Source organism: Mobula birostris, chromosome 22, assembly GCF_030028105.1.
Source record: "Mobula birostris isolate sMobBir1 chromosome 22, sMobBir1.hap1, whole genome shotgun sequence".
Lineage (NCBI taxonomy): Eukaryota > Metazoa > Chordata > Chondrichthyes > Myliobatiformes > Myliobatidae > Mobula > Mobula birostris.
Window position 1 is genome coordinate 6,604,772 of NC_092391.1, and position 23,745 is coordinate 6,628,516.

Below are 23,745 nucleotides of genomic sequence, written 5' to 3' on the forward strand. Positions count from 1 at the left end.
ATACCTTTGGTATTTGTTTTGGAATTGGTTTATTATTGTCAGATGTATCAAGATTCAGTGAAAAGCTTGTTTCGTGACTTGTTCTTACAGATCAGCCCATTACACAGTATATTGAAGTAGACCAAGGTAAAACTATAACAATGCAGCATAAAGTGTAACAGCTATTGAGAAAGTGCAGTGCAGGTAAGCAGTAAGGTGCAAGATCATAATGAGGTAAATTGTGAAGTCAAGAGGTCCATTTAAAAGCAACATACCATTTAGGTTTTTTTTAAGAGCTGTGCAGACCAACTATTGCTCTGAATAGGAAATTTTTACACTGCTTGAAAACTGCACAGCGCTTTAAATGATTTTTTAAAATATGCATACAATGAGTATTGACTAGATGGCCGTTTACTAACAATGAGCTACCTTCTTCCATTCTGTGTTTATTGTCACAATTTATAAAAGTATTCTAACTGAAAACTGACAATGAAAATATGTTGAAGCTCTAAAATATTTCAAGGTTGTGCTACGTTTATTATCTAGAAAATTTATGAATTATATTCATTAACACAATTAATTACAGGGTATTAACAATTATATTAACATAGATTTCAAAATTATATTAACATTCTATATAAGAAAACTCCAGCTGCGTGGCAACAAAGGCTATGTGCATGGGAGCATTTCAGTTTCTGTGTGGCCACGCACCCACACAGCTAGAGGGAACAGTGTTCAAGAATCTGATACCAGTGAATAGAAACTATCCTTGAGCCCTGTGGTATGTACTTTCAGGCTTTTGTATCTTTAACCTGATGGGAGAGGTGAGAAGAGAGGATGTCTGGGGTTGGTGGGATTTTAGATTATACTGGCTGCTTTACTGAGGCAGTGAGAAGTACAGGCTGAGTCCAGAGTCCATGGAGGGGAGGCTGGTTGCAGTTTCTTGTGCTCACAATGCGGAACAGTTGCCCTACCACAGGTGTGACACATTATTGTCTGCCTATACTGTACTTTGTAACACTTTATTCCACATTCTGTTATTGATTTCCCTTGTACGAGCTCAGTGTACTGATGTGATGAACTGATCTGTATGGATGGCGTGCAAAACCAAACTTCATTGTACCTTGGTGAATAATAATCCATCATCAAGGACCTTTGCCGTCCAGGCCCAGCTCTCTTCTCACTGCTGCCATCGGGAAGGAGCTACAGGAGCCTCAGGTCCCACACCACCAGGTTCAGGAACACTTATTACCCCTCAACCATCAGGTCTCTGAACCAGTGTGGATAACTTCACTCACTCAACACTGAACTGATTCCACAAACTATGTACTCACTTCGAAGGACTCTACAACTTATGTTCTCAGTGTTATTTATTTGTTATTATTTTTATTTGCTATTATTTTGTTTTATTTGTGCAGATTGTCTTATTTTGTACATTGGTTGTTTGTCAGACTTCGTTTGGGTGTAATTTTTCATTGATTCTATTGGATTTCTTTGTTCTACTGTGAATGCCTGCAAGAAAATTAATCTCAGGGTAGTATACAGTGACATATACAGTATGTACTTTGGTGATAAACTTATTTGGAACTTTGAACTTTTGAACTAATTAACTAATTTAGCTGAACACACTCTGTAACATGTCTGTTTGTACGTGATCTTTCACGAGGTGTCAGGATCATTGTAGAGACCCAACACACCTGCCTGTATGTGTTCTTTCACGAGAAGCTAGGATGAGCACTCATTGGCACCACTAACAATCCCAAGCAGAAGGGACACTTCTGATGATAGATGGCAGTCGTGGCAGGGAACCAACTCCATTGCTGAGGTTTGGAGTTTGCACATGATCTTTCTACTGGATTCTAGAAGACCGTTCGGTTTCTACAATGATTCAGTTATTATTGGGCTGCTTATATAACTCTCTGAGAAATAGGAGCAGAGAGAAATGTACAGGGAAGGAGGCAGTTCGGCCCATTGTGTCCACGAAAAATAGAACAGCTCATCTAACACCACCTAACAGCCCAGTCCACCACAGGAAAAGCCCTCCCCACCATTGAACACATCTACAAGGAGCACCGCCACAAGAAAGCAGCGTCTGTCATCAAGAACCCTTGTTGTCCAGCCCGTGCTGTCCTCTCACTGCTGCCATCGGGGAGGAGGTGCAGGAGCCTTAGGCTCAGGAACAGTTATTATCCTTCCAACATCAGGCTTCGGAACCGGTGTGGATAACTTCACTCACTTCAGTACTGAAATGAATCCACAGTCTTTGGACTCATTTTCAAGGACTCAACAATTCATGTTCTTAGTATTATTTAGTTACATATTTTTATTGTTATTATTATTATTATTTTTTGTATTTGTATAGTTTGTCTTCTTTTGCACCTCGGTTGTCGTCTTTGTGTGTAGTTTTTCATTGATTCTATAATATTTTGTTGTTCCACTGTGAATGCCCGTGAAAAAATGAGTTTCAGGGTTGTATATGGTGACATGTACTGCATATATTTTGATAATAAATTGACTTTGAATTTTGAACTCCTGCATCCTGCCTCTTAGTCCCGAGTTCATTGTTAATCCATTAAACATCACAAGGGTGTCTGCCTCCGCCACCCACACTCAAGCAGTGAGTTTCAGACCTCCTCCCTCTTCGGCTGAACAGATCTCTTGTCTAATCCTTCCCCAATTAACTTAACTCAAGCCTCCTGATTATTGGTCTTCTACCAAGGGAAATAGGTCCTTCCTGTTTCGGCCTCTTAATTAACATCTCGGTTTAATCTCCTCTCATTCCCAAAGGAGACAGTCTCAACTAAACCGGTCTCTCTGCATTGCTATAATCCTCCAGCCCTGACAACATCCTCGTAAATCTCCAACACACCTTGCCTGGTGTCTTCCTGCGGTATAGTGAGCAGACCAGTATTGAGCTCCTACAGCCGCGGCCCAACTGGGAGAATAATGCCCAGACTTTTAATGCAGGATTTATTTTATTAGCTGAATTTAAGAGCTGTGGTGGGAATTGCCTCATGTCTCATGTTCATTAGTCCTGGATTACAAATGAATGGTTGCTATGTGTCCACATAACAAGCTGTGGCCTGAGGTGACAAAGGAATTGCTACCTTTACTTAGTTGGCTAGGGAGGTGAAATGATCTTAAGGTCAGTCGTAGTTAATTACTTACTGCCCATTATGTCACTGGCATTTAGGGCAGCAATGAAGGTCCTCCATCTCTGTCTGTCCTTGGCCATCTTCTCTACTGTGCCCCAGACGTGGTTCAGGGTCATCAGTCACACTCAGATATAGGAGGCTTCTTCATTGCTGTTCCCATAACAATTTTTTTTTGACCAGTCAGAGTCGATAGCCCTGAGTTGAACCCTGAAGCTGGAGGACCGGTGGACCATTCTGAGTCTGTCCTCTACCCTTTGTCCTGTTTGGCTTGAGTGACCCTACCAAGAGCCAAAGCACAAAGCCCTGACTCCAGCCAGTATAGCTCTCCTGGTCACTGAAGCACGCAAGCTTCCAAACCCAATGACAAGATTGTAGTCCTCTTGGATGAGCTGTAAGCAATTGTAGATATTAAAGTCACTATTATAAGTAAGTAGCACACACAAAATGCTGGAGAAACTCAGCAGGCCAGGCAGCATCTATGGAGAGGAATAAAGAGTCGATGTTTCAGGTTGAGATGCTTCATCGGGAGTGGAAAGGAAAGGGGAAGAAGACTGAACCCAGAAGACAAGACAGAATGCAGAGGGCATCAGGACTTCATCAGGTCTCAGCCCGAAATGTCGACTGTACTCTTTTCCATAGGTGCTGCCTGACCTGCTGAGTTCCTCCAGCAGTGTGTGTGTGCTGCTCTGGATTTCTGGCATCTGCAGACTCCCTTGTGTCTTTAAATGATACTCCTGTATTCTAAGGCTGAAAATATGAAAGAAGTCTTTCTTGGGAGGAAAAATTCATTTCGATATTACATTCCCCAGAAGTGGATGCTATTACTAGGATGCAGTTAGCCAAAACTATTTAGAAAGAGTCAGAGAACCCGACCTTTGGCCCATCTAGTTCGTGCCAATTATTTTGCCTAGTCCCATCGATCTGCATCTGGACATACCCCTCCATACCCCTCCCGTCCATGTCCTTAAATGCTGAAATCAAAATCGCATTCACCACCTCCACCGGCAGCATGTCCCAAAAGATGATTAAGATGAAAGTTTTATACATTTGCATTGAAGATCAAGATTAGCTTTATTTGTCACATGTACGTTGAAGCATACAGTGAAACATGTCATTTTTGCGTCAACGGCCAACGCAGTCCGAGGATGCGCTGGGGGCTGCCCGCAAGTGTTGGCATACTTCCAGTGCCAACACGGCATGCCCACAACTCACTAACCCATATGTTTTTGGAGCAAGGGATTCCCAACCTGGGGTCTACGGACCCCTTGGTTAATGGTAGAGGTTCATGGCATAAAGAAACATTGGGATCCCCTGTGTGGGAGGAAACCAGATCTCCCAGCAGGAATCCCTGTGGATACGGGGAGAACGTACAAACCCCTTACAGACAATTGCTAAGAACGTTCGGACTATTCTAGTGATGTTTAGTATTGTGGCTTTCTGGAGACTTACATAGATATTGCTGTGTAGGCCTAATTGTTTAATGCTGTTGTGTAGTGGCTTTGGGATGCTACCAGTTGTAGATATTACTATTGGGACTATTATGTGAATAGCCTATTACTATTACTATTATTATTAAAATCAGGGGAATAGTCATCTGATTTGTTGCATTAAGTGACAATGGAATCACTACCCTTGTTTGATGGGGTAGGGAGGTGATATGATCTTAAGGTAATTGACAGGTAAACGTAAATATTAAAACCAATTATTATAACATCATAAATAATATTCCTTTATTCTAAGGCTGAAAACAGGAATTAAGTCTTTTCTTGGGAGAGGAAATTCATTTCAAAATTACATTCCACCAGAAGGGGAACTGTTTCTAGGTCGCATGGATGTTTGTACTGTCAGGAGGGAGGTACAGGAGCATCAGGACTAGGACTGCCAGACTGGGAACAGCTTCTTCCCTGAGATTGTAACCCTGCCACCACTGAGGTCTCGTCACTAGGACAGTGAGCTGCTTACTATCTATCTGTGCTGCCCACAATATGCAGTTTGACCGATACTGTATTAACTTATCTATGTTAATATTTTGTTGTATGCATTGTGTGTGTGTGATATACGTATTGTGGGTGCACGGTGGTCTGGAGGAACATTGTTTGGTTGTGTATACGTACAGTCAGACGACAATAAACTTGAACTTGAACTAGAGCTTGTAGAAACTTCTCACAGATGGTGAAACTTTGGAAGTCTCCACCACACTGCATTGTGGAGGTTGGAATCGGGGGGGGGTGGAGTTATTTAGAGTGGATGTAGATACACCTGGAATTGGAATTGGCTTATTATTGTCACATGTGCCAAGGTTCAGTGAAAAACAAGGTATGGGAAAATGTAGGGCAGTATGGTAGCATAACACCTTACAGTGTCTCTGACGAGGGTTCAATTCCTGCCACAGTCTGTAAGGAGTTTGTACATATCTCTCAGTGACTGTGAGGGTTTTCTCCGGGTGCTCTGGTTTCCTCCCACATTCCAGAGATGTATGGGTTAGGGTTGGTACATTGTAAACACGCTATGTTGGTGCTGGAAGCACGGCAACACTTGTGGGTTGCTCCCAGCGCACCCTCAGCCTGTGTTGGTTGTTGATGCAAAATGACGCATTCCGCAGGAGTTCCCAACCTAGGGTCCCAGGACCCCTCAGTTAATGGTAAGGCTCCAGGGCATAAAAAATGTTGGGAACCCCTGCTGTATATTTTGATGTAATGTGACAAGTGGTGTTATCAAGTCACGGAGTGCCACAGCACAGGAACAGGCCCTTCGGCCTATCTAGTCTGTGCTGACCTGTAATTCTGCATAGTTCCATTGACCATAGCGTTCCATGTCCCTTCCATCCACGTAGCTATCCAAGCTTTTCTTAAATGTGAAATCAAACCTGCATTCACCACTCCCGCTGGCAGCTCATCCCGCAGATAGGATAGCATGGTAGTGTGGTGGTTAGCACAACGCTTTACAGTACAGGCGACCCGGGTTCAATTCCCACCACTGCCTGTAAGGAGTTTGTACCTTCTCCACGTGACTGTGTGGGTTTCCTCTGGGTGCTACAGTTTCCTCCCACAGCTGTACAGGTTAGTAGGTTAATTGGTATAGTAAATTGTCTCGTGGTTCAGTTGGGATTAAATCGGGGGATGACTGGGCAGTGTGGCTTGAAGGACCAGAGGGGCCTTTACCATGCTGTATCTCAGTAAATAAAAATATAAAATGATGCTAATGTGTTCACCCTTCAGCCCACAGGGATGTGGACAGGAACCGCAGTACCCAGAGGAAGCCTATGCCGTCATGGGGATAATGTGGGGAGTCTGTACAGGCAGCCGTGGGAATTGAACCTGGGATACTTCATGGCAGTGGCATGACCTGCTGTGCCCAAATACGAGGCATTGAATTCCCCTTCCCAGCTCTTGCTCTGTCACCCAATAGGCAGCAGTGCCTTTAAGAACTTGCTGGCTATGCTGGGAGACACAGGCTCATACAGCGTAGAAACAGGCACTTCGACCCACCACGTCTGTGATGACCATCAAGTACCCATCCACACTGAGCAACACATGCAAAATGCTGGTGGAACTTAGCAAGCCAGGCAGCATCTATGGAGGAGAGTTTTCAGGCCAAGTCCCTTGTCCTCTGATTCTATTTTATTTTCTCCCAGCAACCCCCTCTAATTGTTCAGCATGGGCTAGATGGGCTGAAGGGCCTGTTTGCATGCTGCAGTGTTATGTGACTATTCAACCGCTCACGTACTCACTACGAATAATTGACAGCAGCCAGTTACTCTACCGACCTGCCTGTGTTTAGGACGTAGAGGGGAAAGCGGTGAAGCCAGGGGAAACTGTGCCATCGCAGGGAGAACGTAGACAGCATTCGAGCTCAGAACTGAAGCTGGGTCCCTGGAGGTCCGAGGCAGCAGGTTGTACTCAGCAGGGAATTCCAGATCCTGTTTGTTGACAGCTCCTTTCCCTTCCATGACACGTTACCTTGGACACAAGAGATTCCCCAGATGCAGGAAACCCAGAGCTTTTTGCCTGCTGTCTCACAGCCTTGTTTAAAATCTAGTGTAAAACTATATATAGAACATTACAACACAGTACAGGCCCTTCAGCCCATGATGTTTTGTCGACTTTTTAACCTACTCTAAGATTAATCTAACCCTTCCCTCTGACATAGCCTCTAGTTTTGTATCTTCCATCTGCCTATCTAAATGTCTCTTAAATGTCCCTAATGTATCTGCCTCTACCACCAGCCCTGGCAGGGTGTTCCACACACCCACTACTATTTGAGTAAAAAATAAATGTGTATATATTCTTTTGTAATTGATAGTATAGTTTATGTATTGCACTGTACTACTGCCACAAAACAACAAATTTCAGTGTTCAAGGTTCAAAGTACATTTATCATCAAAGTATGTACATTATGCAACCTTGAGATTTGTCTCCTTACAGGCAGCCACTAAACAAAGAAACCCAAAAGAACCCATTAAAAAATGCTGTCAGACACCCAATATGCAGAAAAAAAATTGTGCAAACAATAAAAGTAAGCAAATAGCTTTCAGAATGAAAGTGAGTCCACAGACACTAAGCCAGGTATTACTGCAACCGGGTAGGCTACAGCCTTAGTTCAGCGCAAAGCCAAGTAAACATCGCGGAGCAATGAGCTGATCCATCCCGTCCCTCGCCTCTGGCCCTGACACCCTGACCTTTTCGATCTGGCCCAGCGCTTAAACCGTCCAAGCCTCGAGTCGTTGCTTGTTCTCGGACGGGGGCCCTGCTGTTTGGAGATGCTCTCGGGCTGGTGCCGTACCGCCTCGATTTGGTCCATACCCGACCTTTCCAATTTGGCAAGGCATTTAAATCAATCAAACCTCATGTCTTTCCCTACTCCTGAACCCGGACTTGAGCTCTGCCTCCTCACCTCCACTCACTTCGCCTCAGTTCCTCCAAGTCTGCTTTCACAACTTATGTCAGCGATGATGAACCTGATTCTGATTAATTTTGTAATTTCTGTGCCTGGTTATCTTTGTCAATCACTCCTAAAATGTTTTTTCAATCAAAGAGAACCCAGCAAAAAGACTATCTCCATCAATGCTCCTCGTCCTCGGTCTCCTGCCTTATTTAGATCCTCTTGCTCATGACCCCGTTGAAGGAGGAATAATTCCTAAATATTCCTTCTCATCATATTTTCCCCAGTGCATCATTTGGAAACCAACCTATTAGATCCTGAAACATCGACTCTTTATTCATTTCCATAGATGCTGCCTGACCACCTGAGTTTCTCCTGCATTTTGTGCGTGTTGGCTTTGGATTTCCAGCATTTGCAGACTTTCTCAAATTTATTACTGGAAAATGTTATTCTTCTGTGTGGAATTTTAAACTTAGGACATAGGACATTACAGCACAGTATAGGTCCTTTGTCCCAGGATGATGTCCGACCTTTTAACCACTCTAAAATCAATCTAACCCTTCTCTCCCACATAGCCCTCCATTTTTCTATCATCCATGTGCTTAAGCATCCCTAATGTATCCACCTCTATCACCACCCCGGCAGTTTGTTCTACATGCCCACCACTCTGTGTAAAAAAAATCGCCTCTGACATCCCCCCTATACTCTCCTCCAACCACATTAAGATGATGCTAGGGGTTGTTGGTAGACACCACCAGCTTCGCTGGTCTCCTACACCACCAGGTTCAGGAACAGTTCTTACCCCTCAACCATCAGGCTCCTGAACCAGAATGGTTAACGTCACTCACCAACATGTTCAGGAACAATTATTACCCTTCAACCATCAGGCTCCTGAATCAACGTGGATAACTTCACTCACCACAAATCTGAACCGATTCCACAACCTACAGGCTCACTTTCAAGGACTCTTTACAAATCATGTTCTTAGAACTATAAACACAAGAGACTCTGCAGATGCTGGAAATCCAGAGTAACACATACAAAATGCACATCAAAGTTGCTGGTGAACGCAGCAGGCCAGGCAGCATCTCTAGGAAGAGGTACAGTCGACGTTTCGGCGTTTCAGGTTCAGTCCTGACGAAGGATCTCGGTCCGAAACGTCGACTGTACCTCTTCCTAGAGATGCTGCCTGGCCTGCTGTGTTCACCAGCAACTTTGATGTGTGTCGCTTGAATTTCCAGCATCTGCAGAATTCCTTGTGTTTACATACAAAATGCGGCAGGAACTAGCAGCACCTATGGAAAGGAATAAACAGTTGAAGTTAGAAGTCTATAAAACTATAAGAGGCACAGGTAAGGTGGACAGTCAGAATCTTTTTCCTAGGATAGCATCAAAATCTAGAGGACATGCACTTAAAGTGAGATGGGGAAAGTTTAAAGGATGTGTATGGGACAAGTTTTTTACGCAGTGAATGCCTGGGACAGGTTGTTAGTGGTGTTGGTAGAGGCAGCTGTAGAGTCACAGAGCCTTTGAACGCTACAGCGGAGAAACAGGCCCTTTGGCCCATCTAGCCCTTGCTGAAGAGTGGCAGTGTGGAGATACCTCTCTACCAAAGGAGATGTAAGGCACTCCTTCCCACTGCAAACATGCAAGTCACCCTTGGGCAAGGTGTAGCAGCTGCTTAGTCCCCCCGATCAGGGTCACGTGAAGCTATGAGAGCAGGTGGTGGATGGTTGTACGAGTAGCTGGTGCATATCACAAGTCCTGGTTATGTGACCACTGATGCCAGACAGACAATCTCTGAAGAGTATTGGCAATGGCTAGGGTCACCTGTCCTGTAAAGAAACTGCCCAGAAGAAAGCAATGGTAAACCACCTCTAGAAAATTTGCCTAGAACAACCATGGTCATGGAAAGACCACAATTGTCTATGGCACATAATGAACAAATGTGTCCATGCTGAACTATTGTTCTACCTAGTTCCATTGACCCACACCTGGACCATAGCCCTCTATACCCCTCACATCGATGTACTTAACCAAACTTCTCTTAAAAGTTGCAACTGAACCTGCATCTACAACATCTGCTGGCAATTTCTTCCACAGCTGTACAGCCGTCTGAGTGAAGAAGATCCCTCTCAGGTTGTCCTTAAATATTTCACCTTTCACCCTTAACCTCTAATCTCTAGCGCTAGAATGATAGAGGCATTTAAGATAGACACATCAATGGGCTGGGAACGGAGGGATATGAATCAGAAATGGGCAGAAGACATTTTATTTAATCTGGCATCATCTTTGGTGCAGATACTGTGAGCCGAAGGGCCAGTTCCTGTGCTGTACTGTTTCAGATTGAGATTCATTTATTTATCATATGAACATCAAGTCAAGTTTATTGTTATTTAACTACATCCGTGTATGTAATGTATATAACCATATAATGTGTATCGAAATGAGACAGCGTTTTTCCAAACCTGGCTGTAAAGCACAGTAGGACACATAACACATGATAACTTATGAAGGCAAGGATAAATTCTACAGATGAATCACACATAAATAACAAACTGAACTGCATTAATATTAAATATCATGAAGTATGGAACTGATTAACCAATGATATTTTGAATATGATGCAGGGAGTTCAGAAGCCTTTGGGAAGAAACTGTTTCTCATCCTGACGGTTCTTGTCTTTATGCATCGGAGTCTCCTGACTGATGGTAGAAAGTCAAAGAGGATGCTGGATGGGTGGGTGGGATCTTTAATAATACTAAGGGCCCTGCTTGTGCAGTGCTCCTGATAAATGTCCCCAGTGGATGATAGAGAGACCCCTATGATGCTCTCAGCTGTCCTCACAGTCCTTTGTAGGGACTTCTGGTCCAATGGTCGACTGCTCCCATACCATTTGGAGATGCAACTTGTCAGGATGCCCTCAATGGTGCTCTTGTAAAATGCAGCTAAATGGGGGATGGGAACCTTGCTTGCCTCAGTCTCCTTAGGAAGTGGAACTTACCGTTCAGGGAGGTGATATTAAGGGTCCAGGTGAAGTCATCCGCGATGTGAACTCCCAGGAACTTGATGCAGTTAACATTCTCTATGGAGGAGCCATGTATCCGTTTGTGTTAACAACCAACACAACCAAAGGATGTGCTGGGGCAGCCCGCAAGTGTTGCCACACATTTTGGCACCAACATAGCAAACCCACAATGCTCAGCAGTTCTATTCTACTGTTCTGTGTTCTATAAGTCATCAAAGGGATATATTCTAGCCAGTAGCTGCACTTATTCAAAGTTCCTTCTTAAATTTACAGTAAATCTTCCTAATATTTTATAGCATTGAGTTGTAATGAAAATGCTGGTGACCACATGGAGAGAGAGCAGCAGTATCCTCCCGCCCAGAAGACAAAACGCATGCGCACTTCCTTTAAGCATCATCAGCTGAGAACCATGAAATCTTACTTCGCCATTAACCACAATCCCGATGCAAAGGACCTGAAGCAACTAGCACAGAAGACCGGTCTTACAAAGCGAGTTCTGCAGGTAAGGGAGATCTCAGTTACCATCTACAAAGTATTGGAAGTTCTGGATAGCCAAAGCCTTTCCCCAGGGCAGAACTGGCTAATACGGGTGGGCATAATTTTAACGTGATTGGAGCAAAGTATAGGGAGGGGATTGTCAGAGTCAGTTTCTACATAGAGAGTGGTGGGTATGTAGAACTCACTGCCCAGGGTGGTGGTACAAGCAGATATGATCCACTCTCCGCAGACTTCTGGGGCTGAATTTCCCTCCGCAGGAAATTCCTACGTGCCTTAGTAATAAATGAACATCCCACCCCCAGTTTTGTAACCATGTCCCCTCATTCAAGACTCACCCTCTAGGGAAAACATCTTGGAATTTACCCTATCTTGCCCCCTTAGGATTGTACAGCCTCATTATAGGAAGGGGGTAGAAGCTTTAGAGAGCTTTGCAGAGGAAGTTTGCTGGGATGCTGCCCAGATTAGAGAGTGTGTCTTATGAGGATAGGTTGAGTGAGGTAGGGTTTTTCTCTTTGGATTGAGGAAGGATGAGAAGTGACTTGATAGAGGTGTACAAGAAGATAATAGGCACAAACAGAGTGGACTGCCAGAGGCATTTTTTCCCAGAGCAGAAATGGCTAAAACAAGAGGGCATAATTTTAACGAGATTGGAGGGAAGTATACGGGAGATATCGGAGGTCAGTTTTCTTTACACAGAGTGGTGGATGTGTGGAACACCCTGCCAGGGGTGGTGGTAGAGACAGATACAGTACATTAGGGACATTTAAGAATCTCTACGTCACACAGATGAAAGAAAAATGCAGGGCTATGTAAGAAGGAAGGGTTAGGAATCCCGAAAGAACTTGCAGGTTGAGTCGGTGGTAAGTAAGACAAATGCAACGTTAGCACTTACTTTGAGAGGACTAGAATACAAAAGCTGGGATGTAATGCTGAGGCTTTTAAAGGCATTGGTCAGGCTGCATTTAGAGCACTTGGAGTATTGTGAGCCCCTCATCTAAGAAAAGACGTGCTGGCATGGGAGATGGTCCGGAGGAGGTTCACGGATGATTCTGTAGATGAAAGGATTAATATGTGAAGAGTGTTTTATGGCTCTGGGCCTGTACTTGTTGGAGTTTAGAAGAATGGGGGGTTGGGGGGATCTCATTGAAATGTATTGAAAGGCTTAGATAGAGTGGACTTTGAGAGGGTGCTTCCTATAGTGATGGAGTCTAGACCAGAGGGCACAGCCTCAGAATAGAGTGATGTCCATTTTGAACAGGGGTGAGGAAACACTTCTGCAGACAGAGGGTGGCGAAAGTGTGGAATTCATTGCCACAGACGGCTGTGGAGGCCAAGTCATTGGGTATATTTTAAGGTGAAGGTTAATAGGTTCTTGGTTTATCAGGGTATGAAAGTTTACGGGGAGATAGCAGGAGAATGGGGTCGAGAGAGGATAGTAAATCAGCCGTGATGGCATGGCGGAGCAGACTTGACGGCCCAAATGGCCTAATTGTTCTCCTATGTCTTATGGCTTGATTGATCCTGGTAGATTAAAAGTCGGCTCAACATCATGGGCTGAAGGGCCGATACTGTGCTGTAATGTTCTGTATTGTGTGATACATAAGCAAAGGTTACTGGAAATGGTTGGCAGGTCAGGTAGCATCTGTGGAGGGAGATTCCGATGACCTGAAGCACTGAACTGGTTTCTCTCTTCACAGATGCTGCCTGATCTACTGATCATCCATTGAGCAACACACACAAAGTTCTGGAGGAACTCAGCAGGTCAGGCAGCGTCTATGGAAATGAATAAACAGTCGACGTTTCAGACTGAGACCCTTCACCAGGACTGGAGAGGAAGAAGCCAGAATAAGAAAGTGGGGCGGGGGGTGGGAAGGAGTACAAACTAGAAGGTGATAGGTGAAGCCGGGTGGGGGGGGTGTAATGAAGTAAGAAGCTGGGAGGTGATAGGTGGAAAAGGTAAAGGGCTGAAGAAGAAGGAGTCTGATAGGAGAGGAGAGTGACCATGGGAGAAAGGGAAGGAGGAGGGGACCTGGGGGAGGTGAGAGGCAAGTGAGGAGAAGAGGAGAGGTAAGAGCAGAGCCAGAATGGGGAATTGAAGAAGAGGGAAGCGGGAGGAGGGAAGAAAAGCATCTGTTGGGTCTCTTTTCAAATTCTGTTTCTCAGGCAATCTTCTTCACTGAGCACACTGCTATTTAAAGTAATACATTCAGATTCACACTTTAATCTAACACCATCTCACTCGCGTTGCGGTTTTGCGTGGAGCAGGAAGCAGTGACTTGGCTCAGCTACTCATTTCTCGAACACGTCTCTCTGGAGTGCTTTGTTTCAATTAGGATCACGGAGGGGTGGATCGGGCCGCTGAGTACGCGTTAGTTCCTGGGAGAACTGCTCCATCAGCCTCATTCCCCACGGGCCTGCTGATGATTTTACCCTCATATCCCATCCCTTTCCCTTTATAAAACTCTAGTTATACCACATCTGGAGTGGTACAATCAGCCCTGGTCGCCCCATCACAGTGAGGATGTGGAGGCTTTGCTGAGGGTGTGGACGAGGTTTATGGCATAGAGTATAACACAGTGCTGGATCTTGACGCTTTTGCAGTGCAAAGGTTTTTTTGGAAATCAACAAAGAGGCATAATGCCTATTGCTTACAATCATTTTATTGAGTGTTACAAGAGCATAACAAATGAAGAGTGAAGAAGCATGAGGAAGGAGAACAAAGGAAGAGCAGGCAGGGAAAGAGCCTAGGGAAAAAGAGGGAGAACAAAGAAGATCTGGTCTTCACATACCAGAACATAAGACCATGAAAAAGCAGGAACAGATAGTCCATTTGGCCCATTGAGTCTGCTCTGCCATCCCAACAGGGTGGAGATACGTCTCTACCAAAGGAGATGTAAGGTGCTCCTTCCCTCCTCTAGCCTGCAGGTCACCCGTGGGCAAAGTGTAGCTCCCCGATCAGGGTCACATGAAGCCGTGGGAGGAGGTGGTGGATGGTCATAGGAGCAGCCAGTGCATATCACAAGTCCAGCTTTTGTGACCAGTGACGCCAGGCAGACAATCTCTGAAGAGTATTTACAAGACACTGTCCAAAAGAAGGCAATAACAAATCTTTTCTGTAGAAAAATTTGCCAAGAATAATCATGGCCATGGAAAGATCATGATCGCTTTCATCATACGACATGGCACATAATGAACGAATGATCAACGTCCATGCTCTGTTGTAATGAATGGTTCAAATGGTTCCATTCTATATCAGAGAATGTATACAGTACACAACCTGAAATTCTTACTCTTCACGGACGTCCACAAAACAAGAAACCCCAAAGAAGGAATGACAGGAACATAAGAACCCCAAAGCCCCCTCTCACCGTCCCAATGCACAAGCAGCAGTAGAAACACTGAGCCTACACCCTCCCTCCCCTCACTTGTGCCAGCAGAAGAACCAGCCACCACCCCCTTCCCCACCATGCAAACAACAGCAAAACCCCCCAGAGAGACCTTGATCTAGAGTTCATCAAAAACTACAGTCCATAACTCAGTGCTTTGGTATCTTGTACAGGCTTGCTCTCACTAGTAAGGTAGAGAGAGCAGTCACTCCAGTAACAACGAGAGTGGGTCACCAGCAGCTCACTGTTTGGATGTTATGATCTTCCATGTCACTTCTCCAAGCCCCCTGACTTGGGGACCAACAGGCTCTCACTCTCCGAGAGAGAGAGAGAGAGAGAGAGAGAGTGTGATAGAGGGAGGGAGAGAGTGATAGAGAGAGGGAGGGGGGAGGGGGGAGAGGGAGAGGGAGAGAGAGGGAGGGAGGGTGGGGGAGGAGACAGAGGGGGGAGAGAGAGAGAGAGAGAGAGAGAGAGAAAGGAGTGGGGAGGGGGAGGGGAGGGGAGACAGAGACAGAGAAGAGAGAGAGAGGGGAGTGGGGGAGAGGGGAAGAGAGAGGAGAGAGTGAGGAGTGGGGAGGGGGAGAGAGAGAGGAGGGGAGGGGAGGGATAGAGAGAGAGAAGGGGAGAGAGAGGGGGGGAGTGGGGGGGAGGGGGAGGGGGAGAGAGAGGAACGGGGGAGGGGAGAGAAAGAGAGGAGGGAGGGGGGGAGAGAGAGAGAGAGAGAGAGAGAGAGATAATCACAGGGACCTCTTTCTGATAGTAGCGCACTCTGCCTGCTCTCCCGGTGTTTCAGACTCACACACAGAACAAAGTTTCTTACTGTATCGTGGTATATATGACAAAAATAAACCAATTTATCAGTTTCCCACAAACATCTTCACCTGAGGTTTAGGCTCCTCTAGGTAAAACAGTCTGCCATGGTGGGGGGTGTGATGTGGAATCACATTTCTCCTGTTCCCTATTCACCAGAAGAAATCTCCGCCTGCTCCCTCTACAAAGTTGGGACGGGGTTTGATCCTTTTGTACTTTGTACAGGAATCAAAATCAAGATCTCTCCCATCTGTTGGGAAGCAAGGGTGTTCTCCTGCCTTTTAACCATAACCTTTGACACCCTTACTAATCAAGAACCTAATAATGCACATAAAATGCTGGAGGAACTCAGTAGACCTTTGATCCTGGCAAGTGGAACAATTGCCACAACTGCCTCTACTCCTCCCTCACTACCACTCAGAGCCCCAAACAGTCCTTCCACGTGAGGCGACACTTCACCTGTGAGAACTTTGGGGTCATATACTGTGTCTGCTGCTCCCGGTGTGGCCTTCTGTGTATGTAGATTGGGAGACCGCTCCACCGAGCACCTACACTCCATCCACCAGAGAAAGCGAGATTTCCCAGTGGCCACCCATTTTAATTCCACTTCCCATTCCCATTCCGACATGTCAGTCCATGTTCTCCGCGATGAGGCCACACTCAGGCTGGAGGAGCAACACCTTATGTTCTGTCTGGGTAGCTTCCAAACTGGCGTCATGAACCTCGATTTCTCTAACTTCTGGTAATGGCACCTCCCTTTCACCATTCCCCATTCCCATTTCCCTCTCTCTCCTTACTTCCTTACCTGCCCATCACCTCCCTGTGGTGCTCCTTCCACTTCCCTTTCTTCCGTGGTCTTCTACTCTCCCCTATCAGATTCCCCCTCCTCCAGCTCTTCACCTCTTTCACCAGTCAGCTTCCCAGCTCTTTACTTCACCCCGCTCCTGTCCAGGTTTCACCTATCACCTACCACCTTGAACTTCCTCCTCCCATCCCCCACCTTCTTGGTCTGACTCCTCATCTTTTTTCCCAGTCCTGATTAAGGGACTCGGCCTGAAACCTCTTTTCCGCTGATGCTTGCTGACCTACTGTGTTCCTCCAGTATTTTGCGTGTGTTGCTTTGGGTTTCCAACATCTGCCGACTTTCTCGTGTTTGAAGAACCTGTTAACCTCTGCTTTAAATGTGCCTACAGAGCACTAATAACATTAATTTCCATTGATAACATTGACCAGTTGGATAGCCAGATTCGAGTGATGTGATACCTACCACTGACCGGTCGGATTCAAGTAATGTGATACTTGCCACTGAAATCAAGCAGTTTCCAAAAAAAGTACAGAGGCAACCTTAACCACTGAAAACTCACTGAACATGTATGTATATTGGTGATTATATAAAAATACAAATGAGCATAAGAAAGTTAAACCACAGGAACAGCAACAATTTTACAGGCCATTCCAACAACAGGAACAGTCCTTTGGCCTATCACCTACCACCCATATTGTGGTGCTGAAATAAATTAGTAATTAAATATTCAACTGAACTGAAGACCATAAGACCATAAGACAAAGGAGCAGAAGTCAGCCATTTGGCCCATCGAGTCTGCTCCGCCATTTTATCATGAGCTGATCCATTCTCCCATTTAGTCCCACTCCCCCGTCTTCTCACCATAACCTTTGATGCCCTGGCTACTCAGATACCTATCAATCTCTGCCTTAAGTACATCCAATGACTTGGCCTCCACTGCTGCCTGTGGCAACAAATGCCATAGATTCAGCACTCTCTGACTAAAAAAATTTCTTTGCATTTCTGTTCTGAAAGGGTGCCCTTCAATCCTCAAGTCATGCCCTCTCGTACTAGACTCCCCCATCATGGGAAACAACTTTGCCACATCCACTCTGTCCACGCCTTTCAACATTCATAATGTTTCTATGAGGTAATCCCTCATTCTTCTAAACTCCAAGGAATACAGTCCAAGAGCGGACAAACGTTCCTCATATGTTAACCCTCTCATTCCCGGAATCATTCTAGTGAATCTTCTTTGTACCCTCTCCAACGTCAGCACATCCTTTCTTAAATAAGGAGACCAAAACTGCCCACAGTACTCCAAGTGAGGAAACACTAGCGTCTTATAGAGCCTCAACATCACATCCCTGCTCCTATACTCAATTCCTCTAGAAATGAATGCCAACATTGCATTCGCCTTCTTCACCACCGACTCAACCTGGAGGTTAACCTTAAGGGTATTCTGTACGAGGACTCCCAAGTCTCGTTGCATCTCAGAACTTTGAATTCTTTCCCCATTTAAATAATAGTCTGCCCGTTTATTTCTTCTGCCAAAGTACATAACCATACACTTTCCAACATTGTATTTCATTTGCCACTTCTTTGCCCATTCTTCCAATCTATCCAAGTCTCTCTGCAGACTCTCCGTTTCCTCAGCACTACCGGCCCCTCCACCTATCTTCGTATCATCAGCAAACTTAGCCACAAAGCCATCTATTCCATAATCCAAATCATTGATGTACAATGTAAAAAGAAGCGGCCCCAACACGGACCCCTGTGGAACACCACTGGTAACCGGGAGCCAACCAGAATAGGATCTCTTTATTCCCACTCTCTGTTTCCTGCCAATCAGCCAACGCTCTATCCACGTATGTAACTTTCCCGTAATTCCATGGGCTCTTATCTTGTTAAGTAGCCTCATGTGTGGCACCTTGTCAAAGGCTGAAGAAAGGAAATTGTTGGCCAGTTACCCTGACCTTGGTGTTTGGGAATATGTTGCAGTCTATTATTAAGGATAAAATTTCAGTATGGTTTCCTTAAGAGGAAATCTTGCTTGTCAAATCTATTGAAATTTTATCAGGAAATAATGGGCAGGGTAGACAAAGGAGAGCCAGCAGATGCTGTTTACTTGGATTTTCAGAAGGCCTTTGACATGGTGCCACACATGAGGCTGCTTAACAACATAAGAGCCCATAGTTTTGCAGGAAGGATATTAGCATGGATCGAAAAGTGGCTTACTGGCAGGAGGCAAAGAGTAGGAATAAAGGGAGCTTTTTCTGTTTGGCTGCTGGTGACTAGTGGTTTTCTGCAGGGGATGGTGTTGGGTTTGCTTCTTTTCATGTTATATGTGAATGATTTGGGTAATGTAATTGCTGGTGTTGTGGCCCAGTTTGTGGACCATATGAAGATTGGTGGAGGGGCAGGTAGTGTTGAAGAAGCAAGAAGTCTGCAGAAGGACTTAGACAGATTGGGAGATGCTGAAGCTTTATAAGGCATTGATGGGATCATATTTGGAGTATTGAGAGCAGTTTTGAGTCCCTTATCTAAGAAAAGATGTGCTAGCATTGGAGAGGTTCATGAGAATAATTCCAGAAACGAAAGGGTTAACATACGAGGACCATTTGATGGCTCCGGGCCTGTACTCGCTGGAGTTTAGAAGAATGAGGGGGGATCTCATTGTAATCTATCAAATATTGAAGGGTCTGGATAGAGTGGATGTAAGCAGGATGTTTCGTATAGTGTGTGAGTCCAGGGCCAGAGGACACAGCCTCAGACTAGAGAGATAACTATTTTGAATAGAGATGAGAAGGAATTTCTTTAGCCAGAGGGTAGTGAATCTGTGGAATTCATTGCCACAGTTGGTTGTGGAGGTCAAGTCATTGAGTATATTTAAAGTGGAGGTTGATCGATTCTTGATTAGTCGAGGTATCAAAGGTTATGGGGAGAAGGCAGGAGAATGGGATTGAGAGGGATAATAAATCAGCCATGATAGAATATCAGAGCAAACTTGGTGGGCTGAATGGCCAGAGTGTGCTCCTGTGTCTTATGGACTAATCTCATCCTTTCTGCCTACACAATGTCCATACCCTGTATTTGTGCCAATCCACTAGCAACAAGCATGATGCTGTTACAGCTCTCGCAGTGTCAGAGTTTGGAGTTGGATTCCACCACCTCCAGTAAAGAGTTTATACATTCTCTCTGTGATCGGGTTGGCTTCTGATTTCCTCCCACATTCCAAAGTCATACTGGTTAGGTTGATTGGTTATTGTAAATTGTCCTGTGATTAGGCAAGTGTTAAATTGGTGGCTGTTGGACAGCACAGCTCAGAGGGCCAGAAGGGCCTGTTCCACACTGTATCTCTAAATTAATCAATAAAACCCGAGCCTTTTGGATGTCTCTATTGTATTTGCCTCCATCAGCCTCCCAGACAGAACATTCCATGGGTGGGATAGACAGTCAGGATCCTTTCACCAGATTAGAAATGCCAAGCACCAGAGGACAAGCTTTTAAGTTTAGATGGGGATCTGAGATACAAGTTTGTTTTGTCAGGCTGGAATAGGTTACAAGGGGTAGTAGTGGAATCAGGCAGCTTGGTGGAGTTTAAGGTGCTTTTAGTCCGACCCCTGAATATGAAGCTTTGGATGAAGTGTTGTGGCTTGAAATGCCGACTCTTTATTCCTCATTGATGCTGCCTGACCTGTTGAGTTCCTCCACGCCCCTCTGCTGACTGCTCCTGTGGCTCCTCCCACAGGCCCCTGAATAAAGGCCATTGCGCCATTGCTCCTCCCGTCAGTCCAGGGGCAGATACTCAGCATGGTGGAGGTCACATTTTACTGCTAATAAAAGCCTTTCAGTATTTACTCTACTTCCAGTCTTTTAGAGTTATTGATAGTGCATCACTGCCTTTTATAGCGGGCATGTGCTATAAAGAGAGGTTAGACAAACGAGGATGGTGTCCCGTGGAACGGTGGAGTTTGCGGGGAATCAGGAGAGTGGGGCTGAGAGGGAAAATAAATTAGCCATGATGGATGGTGGAGCAGACTCGATGGGCCAAATGGCTCTAATTCTGCTCTGATGTCTTATAGAGAGCTGATGGAGTTTATAAAATTATGCGAATTATTGATAAAGTCAACAGTATTGTTTCTCTCAGGGCTGAAATATCTACAAACGTGTTTATAATACCAGAGGGCATGCATTTAAGGTGAGAGGGGATAAGTTCAAAGGAGATGTGGGGGGACATGTTTTTTACACAGAGAGTCATGGGTGCCTGAGGTGGTGGTAGAGGAGGGGTACAATACAGGGTACGTGAGTATGCAGAGAATGGAGGGATATGGACCACTTACAGGCAGAAAGAATTAGATTAATTTGGCATTATTAGATTAATTGGTTAGGCACAACCCCGTGGGGTAGAGGGTCTGTTCTTGAGCTGTACTGTTCTGTGTTCTACACTCTGTTTTGTGTTTAACACTCCCTACTGTTCTGTGTCCTGCACTCTGTTTTGTGTTCTGCACTCTGTGATTTACACTCTGTACTGTTCTGTGTTCTACACTCTGTTCTGTGTTTTACACCCTGTACTGTTTTGTGTTCTGCACTCTGTTTTGTGATTTACACTCTGTACTGTTCTGTGTTCTACACTCTGTTCTGTGTTCTTACACTCTGTACTGTTCTGTGTTCTACACTCTGTTTTGTGTTTTACACCCTGTACTGTTTTGTGTTCTGCACTCTGTTTTGTGATTTACACTCTGTACTGTTCTGTGTTCTACACTCTGTTTTGTGTTTTACACTCTGTACTGTTCTGTGTTCTACACTCTGTTTTGTGTTTTACACTCTACTGTTTTGTGTTCTGCACTCTGTTTTTTGATTTACACTCTGTACTGTTCTGTGTTCTACACTCTGTTTTGTGTTTTACACTCTGTACTGTTCTGTGTTCTACACTCTGTTTTGTGATTTACACTCTGTACTGTTCTGTGTTCTACACTCTGTTCTGTGTTCTTACACTCTGTACTGTTCTGTGTTCTACACTCTGTTCTGTGTTCTTACACTCTGTACTGTTCTGTGTTCTACACTCTGTTTTGTGTTTTACACGCTGTACTGTTCTGTGTTCTGCACTCTGTTCTGTGTTTTACACTCTGTACTGTTCTGTGTTCTGCACTCTGTGGCCTCTTTGTTAGATATCTCCTGTACCTAATAAAGTCGCCACTGAGTGTACATTTATGGTCTTCTGCTGCTGTATTCCATCCACTTAATAGTTCGATGTGTTATGTGTTCGGAGATGTTCTCTTGCACACCACTGTTGTAACGTGTGGTTACTTGAGTTACTGTCACCTTCCTGTCAGCTTGAACCAGTCTGGCCAGTCTCCTCTGATCTCTCTCATTAACAAGGTGTTTTCACTCATAGAACTTCCACTCACTGGATTTTTTTTGTTTTTGCTCTTTGCACCATTCTCTGTAAACTCTAGAGACTGCTGTGCATGAAAATCCCAGGGGATAAAGCACATTCTGAATACTCAAACATCCCCATCTGTCACCATCAATTATTCCATGGTCAAAGTCACTTGATCACGTTTCTTCCCCATGCTGATGTTGGGTCTGAACAATAATTGAACTCTTGACCATGTCCGGATGAGTTACTACCACGTGATCGGCTGATCAGGTGTTTGCATTCATGAGCATGTGTACAGGTGTACCTGATAAAGTAGTCACCGAGTACATGTGCTGAAGTTAATCGGTTTCACCCAATCCTGGTGATACTAGTTTCCATGTGCTGAATTAGGTTTCCCTGAGAGCCCCTTTGTCCGCTGCCCACCTCTGTCCAGCGGGTGTAACAGGCGCACGAGTCAGCTTTATTGAGGACGTGCTGCCTGAGGTTTACTCCTGTGGTTGGTTTTGTTCCCTTGGAATTCCAGTCCATTACCAGAGGCTGTTGTTATGCTGATGCACCTACAGGAGCTCTTTATAAGTGCCTAGGAGTTATCCTGCAGGTTCTGTTTATACCCCAAAGACTGTGAGCGGATGGTGACAGTGGGACCCTTGGAGATTGGAACCAGAATTAGTTTTTTTTTAAATAATCACATGTAGAAAGATACAGTGAGAAGTTTGTCCTGCATGCTATTCTTGCAGAATAGATCATTACATAGTGGACTGAGGTATTACAATAACAGACTGAAGAGTAAAATGTAACATCTACAGAGAAAGTGCAGTGCAGATGGACAACAAGGTGCAAGGTCATGACGATGTAGATTGCGAGGTGAAGAGTCCATCTTATCATACTCGTGAACTAAACAATAGTCTTATAACTGTAGTACTAGATGGGGGTAACGCACACAAACTACTGGAGGAACTCAGCAGGTCAAGTTAGCATCTACAGAGAAGAATAAACAGTTGATGTTTTGGGCCAAGATGAAGGGTCATGGCCCCAAACATCGATTGCTTATTCTCAAAGTTCCAAGTTCAGTGTACATTTATTATAAAAGTATGTGCTGCTTATTATATTCTCAGATGCTGCCTGGCCTGTTGAGTTTCAATAGTGTTTTGTGTGTGTTGCTCTGGATTTTGAGCATCTTCAGAATCTCTTGATTTTTGGGATAGGTTGGGGTAGCTACAGGTGTGATTCAGCATCTGCAGTTAGAGAGGGATTACCCTTTGTAGTGTTCACCCCGATGGTAGGGATGGAGGAACAAGCCTGAATTTCCACCCTCACTGTTATAATTCAACCATGTTGGAGGACATACTACATGTGAGACAGAAGAAACAGAACCAGTGGAGGCCATTCGTCCCCTCTGAATTGGCTCTGCTATCCAGTAAGGTCATGGCTGATCTGAAAAGAGACTTCAACTTTCCTGTCCTCTCTGTTCCTTGTGTAGCTTGGAGTGTCAGAGACTGAGGGGTGACTTTATAGAGGTGGATACAGTCATGAAGGGCATAGATAAGACTGTAAGACTATCGGGAGCAGAATTAGGCCATTCAGGCCATCAAGTCTGCTCCGCCAAGCCATCATGGATGATTTATTATCCTTCTCATCCCCATTCTCTTGACTTCTCCTTGTAACCTTTGATGTCCTTACTAATCAAGCTCTGCTTTAAATATACCCAAAGACTTGGCCTCCACAGATGTCTGTGGCAATCAATTCCTCAGATTCACTGTCCTCTCTCTAAAGGGATGCCCCACTATTCTGAGGCTGTGCCCCCTGGTTCTAGACTCCCCCACTATAGGAAACATCCTCTC

General features: G+C 44.9%; 1 protein-coding gene across 2 annotated transcripts in view; it reads left to right on the forward strand.

Annotated features, from left to right (window-relative positions):
- Positions 1–23,745, forward strand: part of LOC140186050 (LIM/homeobox protein Lhx2-like) — a 55,966-nt gene that overhangs the window by 24,025 nt on the left and 8,196 nt on the right. The window contains exon 4 of one of the 2 annotated variants that reach the window (XM_072239881.1): positions 11,340–11,545. In XM_072239881.1, coding sequence (XP_072095982.1) covers positions 11,340–11,545 — 206 coding nt within the window. The remainder of the gene's footprint in view (positions 1–11,339; positions 11,546–23,745) is intronic. The other variant, XM_072239882.1, reaches the window with a different exon arrangement.